General features: G+C 42.0%; 1 protein-coding gene across 2 annotated transcripts in view; it reads right to left on the bottom strand.

Moving 5' to 3' along the window:
• Nucleotides 784–27,963, bottom strand: part of CDH17 (cadherin 17) — an 89,037-nt gene continuing 61,857 nt past the window's right edge. The window contains exons 12-18 of one of the 2 annotated variants that reach the window (XM_013996607.2): nt 27,683–27,874; nt 15,612–15,856; nt 12,481–12,611; nt 8,795–9,034; nt 5,576–5,692; nt 5,326–5,439; nt 784–1,784 (exon numbers count right to left, since the gene is read on the bottom strand). In XM_013996607.2, coding sequence (XP_013852061.1) covers nt 1,684–1,784; nt 5,326–5,439; nt 5,576–5,692; nt 8,795–9,034; nt 12,481–12,611; nt 15,612–15,856; nt 27,683–27,874 — 1,140 coding nt within the window. In that variant the 3' untranslated portion in view covers nt 784–1,683. The remainder of the gene's footprint in view (nt 1,785–5,325; nt 5,440–5,575; nt 5,693–8,794; nt 9,035–12,480; nt 12,612–15,611; nt 15,857–27,682; nt 27,875–27,963) is intronic. The other variant, XM_001927101.4, reaches the window with a different exon arrangement.

Below are 27,963 nucleotides of genomic sequence, written 5' to 3'. Positions count from 1 at the left end.
CCATGAAGACGTGGGTTCCATCCCTGGCATCATTGAGTGGGTTAAGGATCTGGTATTGCCATAGCTATGGCATAGTCCTCAGCTGCAGCTTCGATTCAACCCCTGGCCTGGGAACTTCCATATGCCTCAGGTGCAGCCATAAAAAACATACAAAAACACACAAGTAAAATACTTGTAGAAGTTGCTGAGAAAGTTAAACCATTCCTTAGGTTGGTGTGTAATTTGTGCAGGAAATTTGCTTTTGATTCTCTTGGATTTTTATTTTGTCTTTCAATGTATGAGACAAGAGAAAACCTCACCCGTTATGAGATTCCAATGAGCCTCATGTGAAAAAAAAAAATGATAAAAGACCTCCATGTTATCCTGAAGCTCAAGATAACAAGATAATGTTATACAAGAAAGTAATCTTGAGGTCTTAGAAACAGAGTTTGGATATTTTCTTTTATTTTACTTTTTTGCTTTTAAATAATTGAAGCCCACGAAGAGGATTGTTTATGAAAAACAGAACTCCATGGCTTGCTTCAGCCGTCATTGCAGGAGCATTTTTCCAGACATGAAATTTTCCCTCAAAATTCTTGAAAATTCTGAAAGGTTGTGTAATGCTGAGTGCTTTCAAAGCTTGAATCAAGAGCCAGCAACAGCTCCAGAGCCTAGAAATGCTTCCAAATCTCTAAGATTTTCTTACTTGAAATTGTTAAAATTCCTAGTGTATCTTGAACTAGGATACCTTGAACGTCCCAATCCACAGTCATGAGCACAGTAAACTTTTATTTAATTGTGGAACTATCTTTATGGGCTAATTCTACATGGGAGGAAATTTTGATACACGATCGTAACCATTGTTATTTAGTCCTTCCTTCAACAAAAGCAGAGAACCAGGAAGCAGAGCCAAAGAGATCCAAGAAACAAAACCACAGCCAATGTTTATTCTTGATTTCTGTCACTACACATCTTTCATGCTTCCTTATTTTCCTCCACCATTAAATATATAATAACCAAAAATGTATTACTATACAAGAAAACATGCACAGCACATGATCATGGTGGATAGTGAGAAAACGTGGCAGTGGCTGGTTTCTGCACCAGGGTTCATGAAGCATGGTCTGTGCTGGGCTTGTGCTGTTCCCAAATGCAAAATCCTCCAGTGAAAAGCAACAGAGAAGCCCCCAGGGGCTGATAACAATGAAGTTTCTGTTCAAACTCAGGGTCCGGTCTGTGCTTTTATCTTCTCCTGAGACTTCGCTTTGCTCTCTTCTGGAACAAATGTTTCCACATTAGCAAAATACCAAAGGAGGCTTAGAGGGAGGAGCCACAGGATGGACTCAGAAAAAGCATACATGGAATCCAGGAAGTTCTGTGGTAGATGACTGATAAAAATCTCCTTGATGAAGAAGAAATTTCATCAACCGCTCTTCCCCAGAGAGGGAAAAACACATACATTTTTGTGTTTGGATAAATAGCTGAGGCTTTTGCAGAGGGGGAACGTGTCATGAGAAAATGGAAAATGTCTCTAATGTCTATAGCACATGAACTATCTAAGGGTCATAAAATATTAAAGGGCAAGAGGGTATATCTGTAAAAAATTATAGCACACATGTTGGATGAAAAGAAAAATCAGGGGGTTGAATGGTTATGTTACTGAAATAGCACTTGATACATAAACCCAAACATTCCTTTTCACATTCAGTTTCTCAGAGGCTCGACTTCAGATGCCTGAGCCCTTTCCACATTATCTTGGCCTTTATTCCTCTTCATCCGGATAAACACAACTGCTAAAATTATACCTAAAAGAGAAAACTCAGAGTCAAATAGATGGAATCTTAAAATGTACTCTCACATGCATTTACAAAGTAGCACCCTGGTAGGAAAAAATGACTCATATAATTTCATTTTTGTTTGTGGTTCAACAAAGGTCCGTTGTCCTGGTGATGAAGGGATTCTAGGCATGGGCTTTCTGGGATAAGGAAGCTTACCACTTATCTTGTTGTCAGTAAGGATGTACAAATCCCAAGTCCTATCTAAGCTGGTGACTCTGGCTGGGTCCCTATCAAGGAATATAGGACTTAATGCCTATACTTCTCTGAAGACTAAGTGTGTGAGTGTCTGACAGAGTTCCTGAACTCTGGACACACTCAGTAACTGTGGTCCTTCTTCCCCTTCCCTAGAGGAAATAGTCCAATGAGAACAAACAGAAAGCTGTTCCAGGACTCATTCATCTACCTAAAGCCTACTTCACTGTGTCCACACCAAGCATCACATTTGCTTTGGTGCCTTCCTCATGGCTCCAGCTTGAGTAGACTACCTAATCCCTTGGGTTTCTCCCATCTCTGATCTCCTACAAAACTACATGGTGCATTTTAGCACTAAATGGGTACCACATATCAGAGACCCATTTGGAAGAGGAGGTAGTTTTAAGGAAATTAACCTGGCAACAGGTTTATAGGAAGAATCATGGCAGAAAAGACTGGATGCTCAGAGGCCAAGAATCCTGCAATAATTCTAACCATCTAACTTTGAAAAAAAGTAAAAATATTTAACTCTAAGTTCCTATTACTTCTACCTCTAGATCACCAAACTTGTAAAATTATGAGAGCAGATGGTCATATTAGAAAACTGCTGCTTAGGAGTTCCCATCGTGGCTCAGCGGAAACGAATCTGACTAGGAACCATGAGGTTGCAGGTTTGATCCCTGGCCTCGCTCAGTGGGTTAGGGATCCTGCATTGCCGTGATCTGTGGGTGTATGTTGCAGATGCAGCTTGATCCTGCATTGCTGTGGCTGTGGTGTAGGCTGGCAGCTGTACCTCCGATTAGACCCCTAGCCTGGGAACTCTCATATGCCGTGGGTGCGGCCCTAAAAAGAAAACTGCTGTTTGGGGGAGTTCCCATTGTGGCTCAGCAGAAACAAATCTGACTAGTATCCATGAGGACATAGGTTTGATCCCTAGCCTCTCTCAGTGGGTTAAGGATCCAGCACTGCCGTGAGCTGTGGTGCAGACATGGCTCAGATCTGGCATTGCTGTAGCTGTGGCATAGGTCAGTGGCTACAGCTCAATTCAACCCCAGCTTGGAAACCTCCACATGGCACGGGTACAGCCCTAAAAAGACAAAAGAAAAGAAAAGAAAGAAAAAAAGAAAACCGTGCTTGGTATATAAACTCAAAAATCCTTTCAAGATGGGAAGGACAAATAGAAAAAGAAAAGAGGAGTTCCCATTATGGTTCAGTAGGTTAAGGACCCAACATAGTCTCTGTGAGGATGTGGGTTTGATCAATCCCTGGCCTTGATCAGTGGGTTAAGGATTCGGCATTGCCGCAAGCTACAGTATAGGTCGCAGATGTGGCTCAGATCCAGTGCTGCTGTGGCTGTGGTGTAGGCCTGCAGCTCAGCTCCCTTGGCCTGGGAACTTCCATATGCCACAGGTGCAGCATGTGGGGGGAAAAAATTCATGGAGGTAGAGGAGATCTTGGCAAGTGAATATACCTCAAAGGCCAGCTCAGTTAGTATAAGATGTGTGCACCAGGAGTTCCCATCGTGGCACAGTGGTTAACGGATCCGACCAGGAACCATGAGGTTGCGGGTTCGGTCCCTGCCCTTGCTCAGTGGGTTAAATCATCCGGCGTTGCCGTGAGCTGTGGTGTAGGTTGCAGACGCGGCTCGGGTCCCGCGTTGCTGTGGCTCTGGCGTAGGCCGGCGGCTACAGCTCCGATTAGACCCCTAGCCTGGGAACCTCCATATGCCGCAGAAGCGGCCCAAAGAAATAGCAAAAAAAAAAAAAAAAAAAAAAAAAAAGATGTGTGCACCAAACTGTGGTCCTCAGGGAGAAATGATGATCGCCGTGTGTCTATTAGGATGGGTGGGTAGTGGCCATGTTAGAAATGCCTGCTATGTCATAATAACGAGGAATTCAGACAGAGGGTATAAGGAAATGAGATCCCTTTTAGAGCCGCGAACATAATCCAGCATGATGGATCGGATGGTGGCAGAAGATACCAGATGCCAAGAGAACATTTAAGAATACTTAGAATAATCCTATCTCTCCTTCTATTTACTTATTTTTTGGCTATACCCATGGTATATGAAAGTTCCCAGGCCAGGGATCGAACCATGCCACAGCAGTGACCTGAGGCACAGCAGTGACAATGCTGAATCCTTAACCACTAGGCTACCAGGAAACTCATCAGCCCCTCCTTCAAAAGAGAAAGGGTGTGAAACTGTGAAAACTCCTCCACTCAGATGCACAGGAATTGATGAAGTATCTATTTCTCATCCTTGGCTCGTGGTGAGGACACTGGCTGAAAGAGGCCAAGGACTACAGCAGTCACTGAGCTGTTCACAAAAAAAGACAGGGACCTCTTCTGTCTAGCCAGGTCAGGGGCCAAGGCAGGTCAGGGGCCAAGGCCTGTGATGTAGTGGAGTTATTCTGAGGTAATAAAGAATCAGAATCCACAATCATGAAAACATAACAGAAGGAGTTATAGCCAAGACATAGAAACAACCTAAATGTCCATCGACAGAGGAGTGGATCAAGAAGATGTGGTACACATACACAATGGAATATTACTCAGCCATTAAAAGGAATAAAATACCAGAATTTATAGCAACATGAATATACCTAGAAATTATCATGCTAAGTGAAGTCATTCAAACAATGAGGCACCAACATCAAATGTTTTCACTGACATGTGGAATCTGAAAAAAGGACACAATGAACTTCTTTGCAGGTCAGATACTGACTCACAGACTTTGAAAAACGTATGGTTTCCAAAGGAGACAGTTTGGGGGATGGGGGATGCACTGGGGTTGTGGGATGGAAATCCTATAAAGTTGGATTGTGATGATCATTGTTACAACTATAAATGTAATAAATTCATTGAGTAATTAAAAAAAAAATAGAGGGAGTTCTGCAATATTCCAGCCTCCACTGGAAGGCTAACTTCTACCTGTTCCAACAATGGCAGATTGGACCATAAGCTCTGTGAGTGTCGGGTCTGCATATATGTATCACTGTGTCCCCATCAAGCCCAGTGCCTGACACTTAGCAAAGGCACAGCCCCTGCATTTGAGATACAACGATGAATGTTTTAAAGCCTCTTGTGTTGTATTTCCCACACTAACCAGCAAGGCAGTGATAGGTGAAGGTGGCACTAAAGTGGTATCTCCCAACCAGGAAAGTCAGATATGGTTTATTGGTTATCTACATTCTTGGCTATTGCCTAGGTTGCCATTGGAGCAGCCGCAGCCCAGCCCATGAGGACAAACCCTGAGGTGAGCTCCTGCTTCTGAGGCCCAGGACAGAAATCCTTGAGTCTGAGAAATCATACTCACCGATGACCAAAAAGGTGGTGAGGAGTATCCCCACTGCCATGCCCACCGTGGGTATCCCAGGGAGGCGTTCTGCTGGCTGGAAACATCTTTCCTCCACACATGTGCAGAAAGTAACTGAAAAACAGAACCGTGTTTGATAGAATAAATTTTCAGGTGAACAGTTGCAGAATCCCATACCAAAGACCAGAATGCTCACCAGGGACCCATACCGCCAGATGTTATCCCAAGCTGCCTACAGCAAAATGCATACCTGGTAAAGAGACAGTCCCTTCCAAGGGTGGCCGGCCACCATCATTGATGCGGATTGGGATGTGGTAAACTTTCTCCTCAAAGTTGGTGTGCTTGGTGGAGAGGCTAGCATGAGTTCCTATTGGAAGAGGGAAAAAAAGGAATGACCTGAGAACACAGCTGCAGCCCGCTAGATGAGTGAGAATAAAGCTCATCTCTGCATCATATACTAGAGCTGACTGAGAAATGGTTAGATAAGAGTTAAACTTATCAAAGCATCACCACTCCACCTGCACCCTCCACAATGACAAAAAGGGTGCTACAGCATCCTTCAAGTTCTCAATTTATGACTTTCTCTGTAGAAATGAATATTAAAATACAGTCGACTGTCATTGCTCCTGGTAGTTATGTTCCATGAAGTTGCTGCAAACACTGTATTAGAAAGAGAAAAAAATAATATTTGAAAAAGTAATTGCTAACTTCTGTCCAAATTTGATGAAAACTCTTAATCCTCACATCCAAGAAGATCAGCAAGTCTCAAGAAAAAGAAAAATGAACAAAATCACACCACAATGCATAATACTCAAATTGCTTAAAACTGTGAAAAAGAGGAGTTCCTGCTGTGGTGCAATGGGATTGGCAGCATCTCTGCAGCTCCTGGACAGGACACAGGTTCAATCCCCACCCAGCGATCCCTACCCAGCAATCCCCGCCCAGCACAGTGGGTTAAAAGGACCCAAAGTTACCACAGCTGTGGTGTAAGTCAACAGCAGCTTGGATCTGATCCCTGGTCTGGGAACACCATATGCGGTGGGGTGGCCAAAAAAAAAAAAACTAGTGAAAAAGAAAATCATAAAGGCATTCAGAGAAAAAAAGACACATTGACAACACACTCAAGGGACCAAAGAAGAAACAATACTATCCAGAACACAGTGGAGAAATATCTTTAAAGTACTGAAAGGAGAAAGCCTCAATAAATGTAAAAGTATTTCAGTCAAATGTACTCTGCTCACTGTGGAATTAAATTAGACATCAGTTACCAGGAAGGTGTGGGAAATCCCCACACACATGGGCACTAAATACCACACTTCTAAATAACCCATGGGTCACAGGAGGAATCTAAAGGGAAATTAGAAATCTAAAGGGAAATCTAAAGGAAAGTATTTTGAACTGAATGAAAACAAAAACACAATACATCAAACTTTATGGAGTACAGCTAACATGACACGAAGAGATAAATTTATAGCACCCAACACCCTATGTTAACAAAGAAAAAGTTCTCATTTTCCTCAGCTTCCACCTTAATAGAAGTAGAACAAGAATGGAGTTCCCTGGTGGCCTAGTGGTTAAGGACCCGGCATTATCACTGCTGTGGCTTGGGTCACTGCTCTGGTGCAGGTTCAGTCCCTGGCCTGGGAACTTCCCCATGCCACAGGCACAAAAAAGAAAAAAAAAATGGAAGAATAATAAATTAAATACAATATAAGAAGAATATAGGTATTCATTGCAGCACCATATACAATAGCCAAGACATGGAAACAACCTAAGTGTCCACTAACAGAGGAGTAGATAAAGAAGATGTGGTACATATACACAATGGAATATTACTTGGCCGTTAAAAGGAAAGAAATAATGACATTTCAGCAACATGGATGGACCTAGAAATTATCATGCTAAGCAAAGTCAGTCAGATAGACACCAACATCAAATGCTATCACTTACATGTGGAATCTAAAAAAAGGACACAATGAACTCCTTTGCAGAACAGATACTAATTCACAGGCTTTGAAAAACTTATGGTTTCCAAATGAGACAGGTTGGGGAGTAGAGGATGCATTGGGGGGTTTGGGATGGAAATGCTATAAAATTGGGTTGTGATGATCATTGTACACCTACAAATGTAATTGAGTAATTTTAAAAATTCTATAAAAATAAAAAATAATTTAAAAAAAAATAAAGGAAATACAAACCAAAAAATAGAGAAATCAGCGAAACCAAAAGCTGGTTCTTTGAAAATATATCAATAAAATTAATAAGCTCTACACGGATTGATCAAGACAAAAACAAGTAAAATTTTTGAATGTCAGAATGAAGTGATATAACTACATGTTCTGCAGGTATTAAGAGAATAATAAAATAATAATATGAATAACTTTGTGCTAATAAATTAGACAAATCAAATGAACTAGATGAATTATTTGAAAGATACAAACTAGCAAGCTCAGCCAAAAAGAAATCGATAACCTGAATAGCCCTCCATCTATTAAACTGAATTTGTAGTTAAGACTTCCTACAAAGAAAACTTCAGACCCAGATGGCTTCACTGTGAATTCTATCAAATTTTAAGGAATAAATAAAAAACAATTTAATATAAAACTCTTCCAGATAATTGAAGAGGTAGAACACTTCTGAACTCATTCTATGAGGCCCACACTACTCTGATACCAAAATCAGACAAGAAAAGAAAAATACAAACCAGTGTCCCTTATGGATATAGATAGAAAAATCCTTAAAATTTTAGCAAATCAATCCAACCACATACGAAAATGTTAACATTTCACCACCACGTAGAATTCATCCCAGGAAAAGAAGACTAGTTTAAGATTCAAAATTTGACTTATATACTCCAATGAAAAAACAAACAAAACAAGTGCATAACTGTGTCATTTTATCAAACAAAATTCTTGAAAATGCAAACTAATCTATAGTGACAGAAAGCAGCTCCATCAGCGGTTACCTGTGGTGGGGGTGGGGGGCAATGAGCAGAGTGGGGTGAAAAATAAGGATTCTACCAGAGCATGAAAAAACTTTTGGGGGTGCTGGAAATGTTCATGTTTTGACTGTGCTGATGGCTTCAATGATGTATACATATATTTTTATAAAATTGTATGCTATAAATAAATTGTATGCTATGAATTGTATGCTAATTATATTTCAGTAAAACTGCTTTTAAAAAATCATATGAATGCTGTTTCTCAGCTGCTATTGGAAATTTTGCAAATGCTGCTCAGATTGCCCAACTATTCATACACTAAGGGGGATGCTGTGTGTTAACAATTTTTCCTTCCTCCAAGCCTGGGGGCTTTCAACCCTCTGGAGAGCTTCCCTGTGCAAGTAGCCACAGCATGAATTTCCTTCCTGGAGCATGGAGGAAAGCTCTGTGTTGAGTGTTGTGCACACCAAAACAAATAAAAACTCATCACCCATCATTGTTTTTCTCGATATACTTCTGACAACCCACCATTGATTTTGGAAACTTCCCAGTCCTTCTGCAAGCTTTCGCTGCCAAGGGAAAAGGTAAAGTGTGGACCCCGAAGTAGCTGCTGATCATCATCAGTGGCCTCGAAGATGAGACTTCCAGGTTCTTTGGGGGGATAGCAGAAGAACAAGCCTGTGTACTCCTTGACCAGCCGAGGGGGGTTGTCATTCACATCCGTGAGAGCCAGGTGGAAATTCGCAGTGGAGCTCAAGGAGGAACCACCTAAGGAATTGAGTCATTGAAACATGGTATCAGCTGTCATTCACCTCACAAGAAGAAAGGATATTTCCTTTTTCTTCTATTATTTACATGATTTTATGTTTTATTTTAAATATTAAAATATCCAATCAACCTCAAATCTACTTTTGTGCATGGTGTGATATATGCCAATTTTATTAATATTTCCAAAACCCAACTTATTACATCAGTAAGTTGGAATAATAATGGAATAAACAATGGAATAATAATCCATTCTTTCCCCACTACTTTGTTTTTATTTATTTATTTTATATTTAATTGAACTGTAGTTGATTTACGAAGGGTTAGTTTCAGGTGCACAGCAAAGTGATTCAATTATATATATATATATGTATATATATACATATATATTATTTTTCGGATTCTTTCCCCACATACATTGTTACAAAATATTGAGTAAAGTTCCCTGTGCTATACAGTAGGTCCTTGCTGTTAATCTACCCATTTCCTAGAGTAATGAAAATAAAAACAAACATAAATAAACAAATGAGACCTAATTAAACTTAAAAGCTTTTGCACAGCCAAGGATACTATAAACAAAATGAAAAGACAACCTACAGAATGGGAGAAATATTTGCAAATGTTGAAACTGACCATGGATGAATCTCCAAAATATACAAACAGGTCTTACAGCTCAATATTAAAAGAGCAAACAACCCAATCCAAAAGTGGGCAGAAAATCTGAATAGACATTTTTCCAAAGAGGGAGTTCCCGTCATGGCACAGGGGAAATGAATCCGACTAGGAACCATGAGGTTGCAGGTTCCATCCCTGGCCTCAATCAGTAGGTTAAGGATCCGACGTTGCCATGAGCTATGGTATAGGTCACAGACAGGGCTCAGATCTGGCGTTGCTGTGGCTGTGGTGTGAGCCAATAGCAACAGCTCTAATTGGATCATTAGTCCTGGAACCTCCATATGCTGCAGGTGCAGCCCTGAAAAGACAAAAGACAAAAAAATATAAAATAAAAAATAAAAAAAGAAGACATCCATATGGCCAAAAGACACATAAAGAAGATACTTCCTTTTCTTTAAAAAAAATTACACTTCAAACATTATAAATCAACTATACCGCAATTAAAAAATAAAAATAAAAAATTACATTTCAGACATAGTTTCACTTTCTGGTTAAAAAGTCTGGATAATAATAAGAAGAACTACATGCTAATATTTTATACATATTACTTCAGAGCAATTCACATACATTTACAGATGAGCAGACTGAGGCTCAGAGAAGTTGTGTGACTTGCCCAAGGTCAAACAGCAGTAGAGAGTCTTCTAACCCAGGAGGTCTGACTCTAAAACCCACACCTTCAACTGTTTCTTAACACTGACTTGGGCATGTTCATTAAGTTTCTAAGCCTCGTTGCTTCAGTTGTAAAACATGTAACTTTATGAGTGTCCAGCATGTAGTGTTCTTAGAAAAGTGTACAAAGCTACACAAACCTTATTTGCAGTGGTATCGTGGTAAAAAGCTTGACCTTTGTAGACTAAACAATTGGTAGCTGTGTGATCATGGGCTTAATTTAATTTCTTAGTGTCTTGGTTTCTTCATACATCAAATACAGTCAATAATAATAACCTACCCCATGGTGTTATATGAGGTGCTGAGAACAGGCCTGTCAGTAGAATGTAAACATGGACTGTTCTCATTTTCCCTGCTGTTTCTATGATTTCTGACTTCAACCTGCTTCAATTCCAGTAAACCCTGTTTGCCTGCTTTTTTTGTAGCCATCTTCCATGTCCCTGACCACACTTAACCAAAGGAGAAAAAGCCACCGTGTTCTTGACGTCATTTCATTGACGAGCATCCTTTCGGGGCCAACAACTGCAAACACCGCAGGGTTTTGAACCCTGATTTTGGTTCATGCAACTTCTAAAATGTGGAAGGCCCTGAGGACACATCCAAAGTGAAGTGCAGACCCCACGGGACAGCATATTGTAGCAGAAGGCGCAGCATGAAGGCTTAGCCAGAAACTGCCTGCTGATTACATCATGAGCTCTTAAATCAAGAGTTAAATGTATGGAGTGTGAGAGCAGAATGTGCTAGAGGCACATGAACTAGCAACAAGAGAGAGAGCCAGTCCCTGGCCCACCTCAGCGAGGCCTGTCCACTCATCCACAACCATTCAGAATCAGGCACACAGCTCTGCATCTCTACCTTCATTGGTTTGACTTGACTGCAGTACTTTTGCCTTCATCTTTTCACACCCTGGGGCTATTTTTATGATTCCCATCTACTGGAATGATCTCCATTCCAGCTGCCAATCGTGGGCTTGGCATTTTGAAGTTTTCTTTTTTTGGTCTGAAACTGTATTTATTGAGTCATAATTTGTTCAATTTTCTTTTCTTTCTTTTTTTTTTTTTTTGATAAGCCAGGCAGATATATTTACACCTATTTAATTAGAGGCTCTAACCAGCATAAGATCAACAGCATCCCAACTCTAAGCTGGAAAATTCCATTTAAATACAAAGAAACTCAATGTTTTAATCTCCAGCCTTATCACTGGTAAGCATACTATTCCTGAGAGCTTATTTTTATAGATTATATAAAGATGATTCAAACATCCTTGGATTATCAACATAATAAATCTTTCCTTTCAAAAGTTCACTTTATTTCATCAAAACAGATATCCAGGGCCACTCAAATCTACTGAATCCGTCTGCAAGGTGAATTTCTGTCTGTATTGAACAAGCTCCCAAGTGACTGTGGCACAGGTAAAGTTGAGAACATTGCATAAAACATTTTCTGTTTCAGGAGTTTTTGTCATGGCCCAGCAGAAATGAGTCCAACTAGGAACCGTGAGGTTGCAGGTTCGATCCCTGGCCTCCCTCAGTGGGTTAAGGATCCAGCATTGCCGTGAGCTGTGGTGTAGGTCACAGATGGGCTCGGATCTGGCATTGCTGTGCTGTGGCATAGGCCAGTAGCTGTAGCTCCAGTTAGATCCCTAGCCTGGGAACCTCCATATGCCGCCAGTGCAGCTCTAAAAAGCAAAAAAAAAAAAAAAAAAAAAAAAAAGTTTCAAAAGGATGCGTCCTCAGTCACTGCAGTTTAAGGTAAAGATCTAGGTCCGCAGGGCAGTGGCTTGACCCTATTCCCAGGAAAAACCCACAACACTTGGAGGAAGGTGGGTGGTTCGTGAGGACACAGGGGCTTCCTCAAAGCTGTAACCCCTACAGGAAACCACAGAGGGAACACGAGAGGCAGTTCCTCACCTTGAACAAAACCAAAAAGGTGTGAGCACTTCCCTCCATTTTTGTACTCATTCTTCCACATAAGATACGCTGGCAATTTGACCCAGTGTAGTTTCCCACCCATCTCACATTTCTTGCCACTTCTATTGATTAATCCCCTAAACATTCATGTTGCCTTTTACTTATTTAATATATTTTTTGGTTTTTTTGGCTCACCTACTTCCGTTGCCACCACTTCAACTCGATACAGACTTTCAGCTTCCCTGTCCAGCGGAGCCACACTGAAGATCTCGCCAGTGACGGGGTCAATTCTAAGCCAACCTCTCTTGTCGCCTCTCAGTGAATAACTTTATAAAGAGAAAAGAGCCCCCCAAAGCCCACATTACTCTGCATGAAAATGTGAAGATAGTTTATGCATCACGATGCTATTATATAAGTGCTCTCCTTGCATATTACTTGCAATGTATTTAAAGGAGCGTGATCTAATATTATTAATGCCTTATTTCCATACCATCATCTTTCAAGAGGAGGATTTATTCACCTCACAAAGTGGTGGTTGTACTTGTTTTAATAGAAACTCTAGAAGAAAAAAGTTAAACTTTTGCAGCAAAGCATTTCAATTAAAACAACCTGGGAGCTCCCTGGTGGTGGCTAAGTGGGTTAAGGTTCTGGCATTGTCACTGCTGTGGCACAGGTTCAGCCACTGGCCTGGGGAACTTCCACATGCTAAGAGCTTGGCAAAAACAAAACAAAACATGAAACCTGAAAGTATCTTTGAAAATTGATGAGCAAACAGCCCCTCTAAGAAAACTTAAATAACCCACGGTGGAAACATTGTATGAATGAGTGGATACTCAGAGGCTGCTCGGGGCACTATGAATTCTTCCTTCAACAGACATCTATTGAAGGCTTTGCAAATGTCAAACTGGACCAAGAGACAGACAGAAAGACAGATAATTCCAATATAATGTGAAATACCTGAAAGGAGTCATGTGGAACTCCAAGTAAGTTCATGGGAATCAGAGAAGTCTTTCTGAAAGAGTAGATGTAAATTAAAGCAAGAAAAAGGAGGAGGCTTCAAACAGAAGGAATTGCATAAACTAACGCACAGAGTCGAAGAGCCTAGGGTGTGGGGGTGTCAGACATTCCAGCAGTGGTGGGATAAAAATAGGATAGAGTGGAGGGCAAAAGATGAAACCAGAGAGACTGGAAAGAGCTGGATCTTGGGAAGCAATGAGCAGCCAGGGAACGTGGTGAGCCAGAAGGTGACCTAGTCATGTTTATGTTTTCAGTGGAATTCATTGGTAGATGTGTGAAAGATGAATTTGAGAGAGACAGGACTAGAACCACAGGAAAACCAATTGCTAGAGTCTTTTGGGAGCAACGCATCATAGCCACAAGGATGTCTGTATCTTTGGATCAAAAAATCCACCTTTGAAATTTTCTCCAAATAAAAACTATTAAATAGAAGTTAAACGGAGTTCCTATTGTGGTTCAGTGGGTTAAGCATCTGACTAGTATCCATGAGGATGCAAGTTCGATCCCTACCCTTGCTCGGTGGGTTAACAATCTGGCATTGCTGCAAGTTGCATAGGTTGCAAAGGTGGCTTGGCTCTGGTGTTGCTGTGGCTGTGGTGTAGGCCTGCAGCTGCAGCTCCAATTTGACCCCTAGGCTGGGAACTTCCATATGCCATAGGTGTGGCCCTAAAAGAAAAACAAAAAAAAAGGTAACAAAAAAATTTTATGGGAGTTCCGGTCATGGCTGGGTGGTTAACGAACTCGACTAGTATCCATGAGGATGCCGGTTCAATCCCTGGCCTTGCTCAGTGGGTTAAGGATCTGGCATTGCCTTGAGCTGTGGTGGGGGCCACAGATGCCGCTCGGATCTTGCATTGCTGTGGCTGTGGCGTAGGCCGGCAGCTGCAGCTCCAATTTGATCCCTAGCCTGGGAACCTCCACATGCCGTAGGTATAGCCCTAAAAGACAAAAAAAAAAAAAAAAAAAAAAAAAAGCGTATATTCAAAAAATTGTCTATAACACAAAAAATACACTGGAAACAACCTACATGTCCAAGAGTAGAATGATTTAAAAGTTATAATGTGTTAGTTCAAATTCATTTTTCCCAATGTTAGAATATTCTATATGCCAGTCACTATGTTCGGCTGTGTGTACAGACGATGAATAAAAAATCATATGTCCTCAAGGTTTCTGAGTGAGACAGAAACCCTTTGGAGGGTTTTCAGAGAAGTCACATGATCTGATTTACTATTTTAAAGACCCGTATTTTAAATGCAGTGAATGGACTCAGGGAGGGATGGAGAGATGATAGTGGTGGCCTGGACCATCATGGAAGTGGTGAGAAGTGGGTGGATTCTGGATATATTTCAGTGAAAGAATTTCTAATATTGCTGATAGATTGAATCGAGATCCATTGGGTGCTAATGGAGTCTAAGTTTGTGGAGCATGAAGAAAGAGAGGAATTAAATTGGTCAGGCCAATAACTTTGGAGTCATCCTCAACTGACTTATCACTAGCATCTGAACGATTGATTATTCCTCATTCATGAAGTACTTTTATCATTTATCTCTTACAGGACACTCCCTTTCTCAGCTTTCTTCCCCATCTTCCTGCTCTTAATAGCACATATATGACAGCTTTTCCTAGATCCATCTGAGAAATGTTCTTAAGAGTCTTTGTTTTCCCCACTCATAAATTCAAAATTCTATTCACTTGTCTTTGACTCTAGATTTCCATTTTAAGTCATGCTGACATATTTGTCATACCATGGCAGCAGGGCCAATGTTACACAAAAGAGGCAAAGATCTGGGTTCAGGGCCTATTCGTGTGCTTATTAACTAGGTGATACTAAAGCTCTGGAATGAGTCTTGTTACCCTGGACCTGCTCTCTGCAGCACTGAGGAACCTATGCCTCCTCCATCGAGAAAATACCCTTCACCCTGTCAGGTGGCCAAGTCTGCCCAATAGGGCTTTTGCTTTATTCTTCGGTCTAGAACCCCAGTCTGCCTTAGGTGCTAGAACCCTTCCCAGACCCCTGCCCCTGTAATGGTCCAGACATAGAGCCTGGCTTTGGACAGCCCAGTCTCCGAACACCACCTCCTGGACTCACCAGCCCCCAGCTGGGACCTGCTATAAGCCCACTGGAGTGGAATATGACCTGCTTCCCACTTTCTGGAGGCTGGATTCTCATTGATGCCCCCCAGGGTGCTGGCACTTGCCTGAACCAAGGCCAAGTTCACCAAGTGTAAGCTTTTCTGGCCCTCCCAGCCCTTCCTCCTCCCCACTGGCCATGGTCAATGCTAGGCCTGCCCAGCACTGCTCTTCTCTACCTTATGTCCAGACCTTCCGGATCCTTGGCAGTCACATTGCCCACTTTAGTGCCTTTGGGCACATCCTCACTGACTTTTGCTTGGAATACTTGTTGAGAAAATTGTGGTGTTTCATTCACATCTGTCACAATAAGCCTGAATGAGGCAAAAGAGCTGGCATTGTACTGCACACCAGACACCAAAGGCTCAGGATTTTCTGCTTGAAACACAATGTTGTGAACAGCTACTGTTTCGAAGTCAAGAGGCTGTGTAAAGAAAAAAAAAAAGAAGGAAAATTAATTGGGGGATAATTAGCTCCCTTAAGATTCATTCCCTCTGTTCTTTAAAAACTCCCTTACAGAGCAGCAGTTCTTGATCCAGTGTCAGCAAAAACTTAGTTCACAGTACAACAGAGTTCTGGAAGTCTTTGCTGCAGGACTTGTCAGGACTTTTGATATGCTGCTGTGTGTTGTGACTCTCCTAGAAGAGGAAATCAATGCGGCATTCCTCAAACTTATTTAACCCTGGGATAATTCATTCATTCAACAGAAACTTACTGATTCTCTCAAGACAGTTCTCAGAAGACACTGGGAAATGCTTATAGAAGAGATTTCCACACTGTGTGGAAGATGATTTTCCAGGGATTTCAGGACTTTAACTTCAAAATAAGACTTTAAACTTATGGAGGTTGGGAGGGGTTTGCAGCACCAATCAAGAGATCAAGGATCTGCTCTGGTTCAAGCTATACTGAACCGGACCAGGAACGAAAATCAAGAAACCAATTTTGGTTTAGGCAGAGGAAGAATTTGACAGTGAGGGTTACCCAAGACAGAAAGAGTTGCTTCGGAAAACAATACATTCCCAAATTTTAAAGCTTACGAGAATAGGCTTAACCAACATGTGACAGGCTACCATAAAAGAACTTAAATATAATTTAAGCAATTGAGGTTTGGGGTTTTTTTTTTTTTTTTTTTTTGTCTTTTTGCCTTTTCTAGGGTCACACCCACACCATATGGAGGTTCCCAGGCCAGGGTTCTAATTGGAGCTGTAGCCACCGCCTACGCCAGAGCCACAGCAACGCAGAATCTGAGCTGCATCTGCAACCTACACCAACGCTGGATCCTTAACCCACTGAACAAGGCCAGGGATGGAACCCACAACCTCATGGTTCCTCGTCGGATTCGCTAACCACTGAGCCATGACAGGAACTCTTAACGACCATGAGCTCTCTGAGAATAGGAATTATCTTACATTCATCACTTCCCTGACACGCAGGACCCATAGTGTATCCACTAGGAAAGATAAAATAAGCATGTGTTGGCCCTTCTCAAGGCCTTCAGGGCTCCCATGAGAAAGAGATTTGGAGAAAATCCCCACCCTCTAGTTACCCTCTCCTCTGTGGACATGCAAACCCACACAACATCACAGGCCAAGCTTTCATTCAAAAGAAAGTATGTTAGAAAGTGTGCTCAAATCAAAACTATATTGAGGTATCACTTCACACTAGTCAGAATGGCCATCATTAGTAAGTCTACAAATGTTGGAGAGGGAACCCTCCTACACTGTTGCTGGGAATGTAAATTGGTACAACCACTATAGAAAAGAGTATGGAGGTTCCTCAGAAAGCTAAATATAGAACTACCATATGATCCAGCAATCCCACTCCTGGGCATCTACCCAGACAAAAAATTCATTGAAAAAGACATATGCACTCCTATGTTCATTGCAGCACTATTCACAATAGCCAAGGCATGGAAACAACCTAAATGTCTGATGACAGATGAATGGATTAAGAAGATGTGGTATATGGAGTTCCCGTCGTGGCGCAATGGCTAACGAATCCTACTAGGAACCATGAGGTTGCGGGTTCGGTCCCTGCCCTTGCTCAGTGGGTTAAGGATCCGGCGTTGCCGTGAGCTGTGGTGTAGGTTGCAAATGCGGCTCGGATCCCACGTTGCTGTGGCTCTGGCCTGGGAACCTCCATATGCCACAGGAGCGGCCCAAAGAAATAGCAAAAAGACAAAAAAAAAAAAAAAAAAAAAAAAAAAAAAAGATGTGGTATATATACACAGTGGAATACTATTCAGCCATAATAAAAGAACAAAATAACATGGAGGGAAACTAGAGACTCTCATACTAAGTGAAATAACTCAGAAAGAGAAAGACAAATACCATATGATTTCACTTATATCTGAAATCTAATATACTCACAAATGAACCTATCTACATAAAAGAAACAAACTCATGGATGTGGAGAACAGACTTGTGGTTGCTGAAGGGGAGGGGGAGGGAGTGGGAAGGGCTGGGAGTTTGGGGTTAGAGATGCAAACCATTGCATTTGGAGTGGATAAGCAATGAGATTCTGCTGTATAGCACAGGGAGCGATATCTGACCACTGTGATGGAACATGATGAAGGATAATGTGAAAAAAAGAAGGCATATGGATGGGGAGTTCCCACTGTGGTACAGCAGAAACAACTCCAACAAGTATCCACAAGGATTCGGGTCCAATCCCTGGCCTCACCCAGTGGGTTGGGGATCCAGCATTGCTGTGAGTGTTGTGTAGGTCATGGATGTGGTGTAGGTCACAGATGTGACTCGGATCAGCTGTGGGGTAGTCCAATAGCTGTCGTTCCCATTCGACCCCTAGCCTGGGAACTTCCATGTGCTGCAGGTGTGGCCCTAAAAAAATGTATATGGATGTATAGATGGGTCACTTTGCTCAACAGCAGAAATGGACTGAACATTGTAAATCAAGAATAAAAAAATTTAAAAAAATAAATTTGATCAAAACCTGAAAAAAAAAAGAAACTTTGCTCATATGGAAGGCAAAGAATTGTGTGTGAAGACTCAAGCTCACTTGAGATAAAAAATAAGAATCAATTGACCTTTGTTAAAATACAGGATATAAAATTCTATAAGCCAAGCTGAGATATAAGGGATAAGCAGCCACTGCCTGCAGGGCACAACCCTGTGATGACCTCTTGATCACTGTCACGTGGTCAGATCAGACTCCTCACCTGGCAGTAGTGGGGAGGTGTGTACAAGCTGAGGCATCTGACTCCCAGGAAACCATCCATCATCTCAAGGGATGAGGGCAGGGGTGTCAAGTTGAAAAAGCCAGGCAGACGGAGCAGGAAGGCAGCAACCCCCAGAGCAAGCCTGCCATGTGGGCAAAGGACCCAGCACTCTGTTCCGCATGGCAGCCAAGCCCAGGCTCAGGCAGGCAGCGCAGTGGTCTATGTGCGCAGGCAGAGGACTGCCCTCCTTACCATCCATCAAGTCCTAAGTCCCCTCCCTGGCTTTCCCATCCCTTTACCCACAGGCAAGGGGTAAAGAAATGACATGGTGTGTCTACAAATGAGGAGCAGCTTGTGTTATCTGAACAGAACATATGAAGCTGAGAGTAGATGGAGGTGATGGAGGGGACTATGCACATCGAGTTAAGAAGTTGAGATTTTACTCTTGCTGAGATGAGAGAGGCCATAAGCTCAAGACCGATGAGGTGGGATTTGTGGGCTTTTTTTTTTTTCTTTTTATGGCTGCACCTGTGGCATATGGTTCCCAGGCTAGGGGTTGAATCCAAGCTGCAACTATTAGCCTATACCACAGCCACAGCAATGCCAGATCGAGCCACATTTGTGAGACCTATGCTGCAGCTTGCAGCAACGCTGGATCCTTAACCCACCAAGTGAGGCCGGGGATGGAACCTGCATCCTCACAGACACTATGTCAGGTTCTTAACCCACTGAGACACAAGAAAGTGTGTTTTAGAAAGTTAACTCTGGGAGCAGCCATGGAGGGATAGACTTGAATTAATCCAGACCTGGGCAGGAACACCAGTCAGGAGAAGGTGCCAATGCTCTTTAAACACTGAAGAGAAGAACTAGCATGCCATCAGTCTGCTGAAGTTTCACACCAGGAAAAACAGTGAACCAAATCTTCCAGGGAAAAAATTAGAAGTGGAAGATACTAAATTAGCAAATGATAATCAGCAGAGCTTAAACAAGGACAAGCCTTGTCAAACTGCGTGTACTGTCTTTCATGACACGGGGATCTGCCTGCAAAGCCAAGTCGAGAGACCCTCATGGCCTCTTGGGATTATCTGGGGCCCATTTGAATAATTTATTCACATGTTCACACTACAATCCCCCTTCTGCGCACAACTGCTTGAAAGGTCAAACCCCATGATATAGATTCAACCTGGAAGCAGAGAGAAAGTGCTGAAGGAAAGAGGTTGAGACTGGGGCTATTTAAGCTGTTCACCAATCATCCATGATGAGAAAAAATAGCACATGTGTTTTCCATTTGACACTCCGGCTGGTCGAAAATAGGTCATGTTGAAGTTCCTGTTGTGGCTTAGTGGGTTAAGAACCCAATATAGTGTCCGTGAGGATGCGGGTTCAATCCTTGGCCTCGATCAGTGCGTTAAGGATCCCATGTTGCAGCAAGCTGCAGCATAGATTTCAGATGCAGCTCAGATCTGATGTTGCTGTGGCTGTGGCATAGGCTGGCAGCTGCAGCTCAGATTCAACCCCTAGACTGGGAACTTTCATAGGCTGTGGGTGTGGCATTCAAAAAAACTTAAAGCCAAAACAAACCCCTGAATTGCAAGAAAGGGGGTCCCAGGAGAGTTACTGCAGAGTCAGTCAGGGCTCAAAGAAATAGCCTTCCTGCCCCCTGACATCTGATTAGTCCCAAGGGTATGATAATCTATCACACAGGCCAGAGCTTGGGGTAGAAGTAAACTTACAGAGAACAGTGTTTCTAAAACTTGTTCTAATCCTAAGCATCATTTGGGGCATGGGAAATAATAGAAAATATATATTTTAGTCTCCACCCCTGGTTCTGGGCTCCTAAATCCCTTGGGATTTCCTGGGTGATAGGAGCACCATTTGTGCTAATGAGGTGACTCTTGGTGGAGCCCTTGGGTGGCTTCAGGACAGGAGCTGGTTACTGGAAGAACTGAGTCATGATTAGAAGCTTGAATCTCCCCAGGAAGGGGAGAGGAGGCGGAGATGGAGTTAGGGATCAACCCTGTCAACATAATAAAGCCTCAATAAAGATCCCTAAAGTGAGGGGTCCAGCAAGCATCTGGGTGAGTGAACACCCATGTGCTGGGAAAGTGACACACATCCCAACTCCCAGGGACAGAAGCTCTTATTCCCGGGACCCTCCCATACCTCACCCTATGTATCTCTTGATCATACCCATTGATCATACCCATATTTGTTTATTTATTTGTCTTTTTTCCTTTTCTAGGGCCACTCCCGCAGCATATGGAGATTCCCAGGCTAGGGGTCAAATTGGAGCTGTAGCCGTTGGCCTACACCGAGCCACAGCAATGCCAGATCCAAGCCACGTCTGCCACCTACACCACAACTCATGGCAACGCTGGATCCTTAACCCACTGAGCAAAGCCAGGGATTGAACCCGCAACCTCATGGTTCCTTATCGGATTCGTTACCCACTGAGCCATGACAGGAACTCCGTCATACCCGTTTTTGTATAAAAAATTGGTAAGTGTGTTTCCCTGAGCTCTCTGAGCTGTTCTAGCAAATGATCGAATCCAAGGAAGAGGTGCATGAGAACCTTCAATATACAATCAGGTGACAACCTGGGACTTGCAACTGGCTTCTGGAGTCCTTGAGGGACAGAGCCCTATACCCGTGGGACATGATGCTCGGAGGGACACGTAGACAGTGTCAGAATTGAGTTAAAGTGTAGGACCTCAGGCTGGGGTTGGAGATTTGCTTGATGTGAGGAAAACCCACACATCTGGTGTCAAAAGTAAAGTGTGGTGGTAACGCAAGAGTAAAGGAGAAACACTTTGCAGGGCATTTGCTAAAATTACTGATTTCCAGGCCATCCTGCAGAGAGGCTGAGTCAGCAGTCCCTACCTGACACCATTGGATGCTTGGAATCAGGCAAGTTTGGCTCCCTTGGCAAGAGGAGAAAGCACATCTGTCCACAGACAGAATCCTGGCTTCTGCCCTCCCTCTGATGAGTCAGAATTCAGATAATGCTGGACATTTATTACTTTTACTGCTACCTGCTGGGGGCCGCGTGAAGGGCTATACATGTATTTTTTTCCAAGTGCTGTGGCTTTTTTATTACTTTTTGTTATTTATTTTCATTTTTTTTAGGTTTTCAAGAGTTTTACTTATCTATTTATTTATTTAATATATGTATTTTCATACTAAATTCTCCAACCTCCTTCTCAAGAAGGTGCTACCATTTCACCTATTTTTCAGATCAGAAAACTGAGGTTACAGCATTTGGTCAAGATTGCAAAGCTAGTAAATGGCAATGGCTAAGCCTCCCAGTAGAAATCATTTCCTGAGGGAGGCCAGAAGCCTGGGGTCAAGTTCCTAGCTCTGCCATCCCTTGGGGACCTGACTGTACCTTGTGGGTCTGAACCTCATCTGTATGGCGGTGCTTATTTCTGCCTCCTTCAGAGTGAGAAGCTAAAGAGCATGTGCAGAAGAGCCTCACGAAGGGAAAGGGGCTTCAGTTGTAGGGTACACGATGCTGGGTGAATTGTACTTGCCATTAACACATTTGTAATTCAGGTACTGATAGACTTGCGATTGAGTAACTTGGTTTCTGGACTAAAAGCACAGACATCACAAACAAAAATACATCAGTGAGACGACCTCAAATTAAAAAATTTCTGCACAGTAAAGGAAATAATTGGGAGCATGGAAAGGCAACCTCTGGGAGGGGAGAAACAACCCTTCTGCTCTGTGGGTGGGAAGGTAAAATGGTGTGGTTGCCATGCAAAACAGTACAGGGTCTTCTCAAAAATTTAAAACTAGAACTACTATATGATCCAGCAGTCCTTCTTCTGGGTATTTATCCAAAAGAACTAAAAACAGAACATTTGTTTCCATTTTCCCTGCACAATAGTCAAGGGATGGACACAAGATAAATGTCCTTCAAGAGATAAATGTGATGCATACACACAATGGAAAATTAAGTGGCCTTAAAAAAAGGAAGCAATCCTGTCACATGCTATGACATGGGAGACCCTTGAGGACGTTATGCCTGCCTAAGTGAAATACGCCAACCACAGAGGGACAAACATTGTACAATTCCACTTAATATGCAGGACCTAGAGTTGTCAAACTTAACAGAAAGAGCAAGCAGAATGCTGCTGCCAGGAGCTGGAGGGGGAGGAGATGGGGAGTTGCATGTTTTCTCAGGCAAGACGAAAATGTGTAGAGACCTGATGTACAACAGTGTATGTGCAGTTAACTATCCTGTGCTGTTCACTTAAAATTTTAAGAGGGTATATTTTCTGTGTTTTTTACAATTTTTTAAAATGTTAGTTTCAAGACGTAAAAATGATTAACACAAAGAGCTCCCACTCTGGCTCAGTGGAAATGAACCTGACTTGATCCCCAGCCTCACTCAGTGGGTTAAGGATCTGGTGTTGCCAAGAGCTGTGGTGTAGGTCACAGATGCGGCTCAGATCTCACGTTGCTGTGGCTGTGGCATAGGTGGGCAGCTACAGATAAGATTTGACCCCTAGCCTGGGAATTTTCATATGCCACTGGATTGGCCCCCCCCCAAAAAAAAATTAGCACAAAAAGGTGCATGTCATGTGTGATTATTTGATCACTCATAGAATAAATATTGTGAATATTACAAATGTCAGGAAATAAAAAGAGTTTACATTGGGATTTAAAACTTTACAAAATGATTAACGCAATGGTTCTGAAGCAATGGATGGCTTAATAGGGAGGGAATTAGTAAGGCTAAGCCATACCCAAGGAACCACATAACAGGATCTAATTTATTTAGAATACTAAAAACTGCATGAATACAGACATCTGTCATAGTGAATACACACCTCCTAAGGGCAGTTGGCTAACATCTGGTGTATCCTAATCAAGAATCCATACAGACATAGAGAACAAACTTGCCATTGCCAAGGGGGAGGGAGTTGGGGAGGGATGGACTGGGAAGCTGGGGTTAGCAGATGTAAGCTGTCATACATGAAAGGGATAAGCAACAAGATCCTACTGTATAGCATAAGGACTATATTCAATGTCCTATGATAAACTGTAATGGAAAAGAATCTATATATATATATGAGTGTATATATATCTATATGCATAACTGAATATGCTAAAGAGTGTATATATTTGTATAACTGAATTACTTTGCTGCACAGCAGAAATCAATACAACACTGTCAATCGACAATACTTCAATAAAAAAAATTTTTTTAAAAAGAATCCACACCTCAGGATGGTTTTCATTGCACTAGAAAGTTTGTTACTAGCAAAGTAATCTTATAAAGAGGATTTGCAATATTAGTATATTCAAGACATGCAGTTTGGTTAAACATATAGTATATCTCTTGGCATTCAAATGAACAAAAGTATAGCATCTGGGCAGCCCTGTAGATTATACCCTTCAGAGTTCCAGACTCTAGTCCTGTCCTGTCTATTCTGTCTATCATCACCTTTTTGTGGTCAGACAAGTCCTCTTACTAGAGTACTAGTGATTACAGTGCCTAAGGGACAGACAGCTGGAACATCACAAGCCTTAAGCACAAGCTGGATGATGGTTTTTGTCCCTGCCTATTAATAACTGTATATGGGACAGAATCCAATTACTTATTCAATCAACCAGTAATTACTGAAGCGCCATGATGTATCAGGCAATATTCTGGACACTTGGAATATTACCACAAACAAAATGAGAATGTGATAAAGATTTTGGCCAGAAGTCTGCTATATTGTGACAAACCTTCTTGTGTCAAGGGCATATGGGAGGATACTTATAAGTATCACCTACTGCTAACCATCAAGGTTACCAGCCTTTCCCTATGGGACCCCATTAGCCACAAATGGTCAAATTTACTTAAGTTGGTTCACAGCAAGCCATCATGAAAAAATGTTGACATGTGGGAATCATTCATACTGAGATGGACAGGTCTTTATCTTCTCTTAGATCCCTAGAGAGCTCTGTCCCTGGGGAAGGATGGGAGTGATCTACCCCACCTCCTGCAAAGGATCATGAATGCTACCCGGACCACCCACTCCCAACTGTGAAAAGTGGCTTTTCCTTCTGGCTTCTTTGTCTCCTGTAGGGAGCCATGGATGGAGGGGGAAGTTATAATGGAACCTTTTTCAAGCAGCAGGCTCACACAGAATACTAATGCTGAGTTGGTCCACATACAAACCTCTTGGCTAAAACCCAGTGAGACCCTTTTCAGTGGTAAGTATATGGTCATAATGGTATCAGAATTCCAAAATTCTACCCCCAGGGCTTCCTTTGGCACTAGCACTTTTCTCCCTGTGCTTTGATCCATTTTCTTTGAAATTATTCTATTTTGTCTTCATTTTTAGCCTCTACTTCAGCTTTCCTTATTCTGGTTCAAAACTTTCCTCCAGAGCCTTCTTTTGCAGCCTTCAGCACACTGTACTACAAACCTTCAGCCTTCAACGATATTTGCAGAGTCTCTATTGCTGTAACTCTGACCCTTTTAAATTCTCATTTTATTGGATGACATTGAAGGCTGCTTCCTATTGAGTCATCTGGTAAGCCATTTACATGCTCTAAAGCATAAATGAGGCTGCCATGGAGGAAAAGGTCAAGCCTCATGTGTACACCATGGGGGATGGGAGAAGACTGAGGGAAGGATGGGAAAACCTTCTGTAAAGCAGCAAGTACAATGGCAATCAAGATTTTGGCTCCAGACTTCCCAGACCTTACAAAGGGAGAGATGAAGCAAGAGGCAATGGACTTGGCAATTCCATAGAAGATGAAAGTAAGAGGTGGGCTGGGAAGAAGGCATGAAAGGATAAATTTGTCTATTAAAACATGTCTATTAAAGGATACCTACCTAAGAAGACATACAGATGGTAAAAAAAAAAAAAAATGAAACGATGCTTAACATGACTAATTATTAGAGAAAAGCAAATCAAAACTACTATGAGATACCACTTACACAAGCCAGAATGGCCATCATCAAAAAGTCTACAAACAATAAATGCTGGAGAAGGTGTGAAGAAAAGGGAACCCTCTTACATTGTTGGTGGAAATGTAAACTGGTGAAACCACTATGGAAAACAGTATGGAGATTCCTCAAAAAACTAAAAATAGAACTACCATATGATCCAGCAATCCCACTCCTAGACATATATCCAGAGAAAACTGTGTAACTCAAAAAGATACATGCACCCCTATGTTCATTGCAGCACTATTTACAATACCAAGACATGGAAGCAGCCTAAATGTCCATCAACAGAGGAATGGATAAAGAAGATGTGGTACATGGAGTTCCTGTCGTGGTCGCAGTGGTTAACGAATCCGACTAGGAACCATGAGGTTGCAGGTTCGGTCCCTGCCCTCACTCAGCGGGTTAAGGATCCGGTGTTGCCGTGAGCTGTGGTGTAGGTTGCAGACGTGGTTCGGATCCCGCGTTGCTGTGGCTCTGGCTCCGATTCGACCCCTAGCCTGGGAACCTCCATCTGTCGCAGGAGCTGCCCAAAGAAATAGCAAAAGACAAAAAAAAAAAAAAAAGAAAGAAGAAGAAGATGTAGTACATATGGAGAACAGACTTGCAGTTTACAAGGGGAGGGAGTAGGATGGACAGGGAGTTTGGGGTTAGTAGATGCAGACTATTACATTTGGAGTGGATAAGCAATGAGAGCCTGCTGTATAGCACAGGGAACTATATCTAATCACTTGTGATGAAACAATTGCGGATAACGTCAGAAAAAGAATATACACACACATATACATATACAGCATAAATTGAAAGAACATTATAAATCACTACAATAAAATTTTTTAAATAAAAAAAAGTCATAAAAAGATGTGGTACATATATACAAAGGAATATTACTCAGCTGTAAAAAATAATGAAATTAGGAGTTCCCTTTGTGGTGAAGAGGAAACGAATCCCACTAGCATCCATGAGGGTATGGGTTCGATCCCTGCCCTTGCTCAGTGGGTCAGGGATCCAATGTTGCCATGAGCTGTGGTATAGGTTGCAGACGCAGCTTGGATCTCATGTTGCTATGGCTGTGGTGTAGACCGGCAGCTGTAGCTCCGATTTGACCCCTAGCCTGGGAACTTCCAGATGCCACAGGTGTAACCCTTAAAAAAAAAAAAAACAAAAGCAAAGAAAAAAATTGAAATAATGCCATTTGCAACATGGATGGACCTAGAAACAACTGTCATTAAGTGAAGTTAGAGAGTGAAAGACAAACATCATATTAAATCACTTATATGTGGAATCTGAAAAAAAAAGGGGGGAGATACAAATGAACTTATTTGCAGAACAGGAAAAGACTCAAGACTTTGGAAAACTTATTGTTACCAATGGGGACAGGTGGTGAGGGGAGGAGGGATGGACTGGGGCTTTGGGACTGGCATATGCACACTGAAGTATATGGGATGATCGGCCAACAGGGACCTGCTGTATAGCAAGAGAACTCTAACCAGTATTCTATGATAATCAATGTGGGCAAAGAATCTGAAAGAGAATGGATATGTGCATATGTGTGACTGAATCACTTTGTAGTATAGCAGAAATTATCACAAGCTTGTAAATCAACTATACTTTAATAAAACTTAAAGATAAAAATAATGGAGACTTTCCACCATCATTATGAAAGAGGAGCCTATAGCTGGCCCATTGGAATAAAGGATCTAGAGCCTAAAGGGCTCATAGGGTTCACCCAGTCATACATTTGCAAAGCGAAAAGAAAAGCCCTGAGCACTACCTCACCCCAGATTTAGCAAAAAAAAATATAGATGACCTGGTTAAATCAGAATTAAAGATAAACAACCAGGAATTGTTGCATGGGACATATCTATGCTAAAAAATTATCTATCCTGTATTTTATATATTTTTACTGGCAATCCTACCTCCTTCTGCAAAGGCTACTCAGTCAGGTAGTGACAGACCCAAAACAAGAATCCTGATCTTCTGTCTTTTGGGAGGGCAGGCATGACCGAGAGTGCTCCAGGAGTCTATCACATGTCTACGAGGTCATTGCTAATATGTCACCTCTGCTTATAGGTCCTTGAATGGTCCTAAGTAAATTAATCTATGAAAAATTTTTTTACCTTTTTAACCTTGACATAGCCAGCATTGGTTTGGAGATCTGTTTCAACCTCCAAACGTCCATCACTGTCTCCCTGTATAATCCGATACAGGATTTTAGAACTCCCAGTATGTGGTTCATCAGCATCAGTGGCCTGGATGGTTAAGATGATGGATCCAACAGCTGTATCTTCAGGGAGAGTTAGGTTTCCATACTGAAAAGGAAACAGGGGAAGAAAACAATGAGAATGTACATTGTCATCTGTTCAACTGTCAAAGGGCAAACCTGTCTCTTTGGTGTCAG

This window comes from Sus scrofa, chromosome 4 (genome assembly GCF_000003025.6).
Source record: "Sus scrofa isolate TJ Tabasco breed Duroc chromosome 4, Sscrofa11.1, whole genome shotgun sequence".
Taxonomy (NCBI): domain Eukaryota; kingdom Metazoa; phylum Chordata; class Mammalia; order Artiodactyla; family Suidae; genus Sus; species Sus scrofa.
Note: the sequence above shows the minus strand (reverse complement) of the source record. Positions and strands in the feature narration are given on the sequence as shown.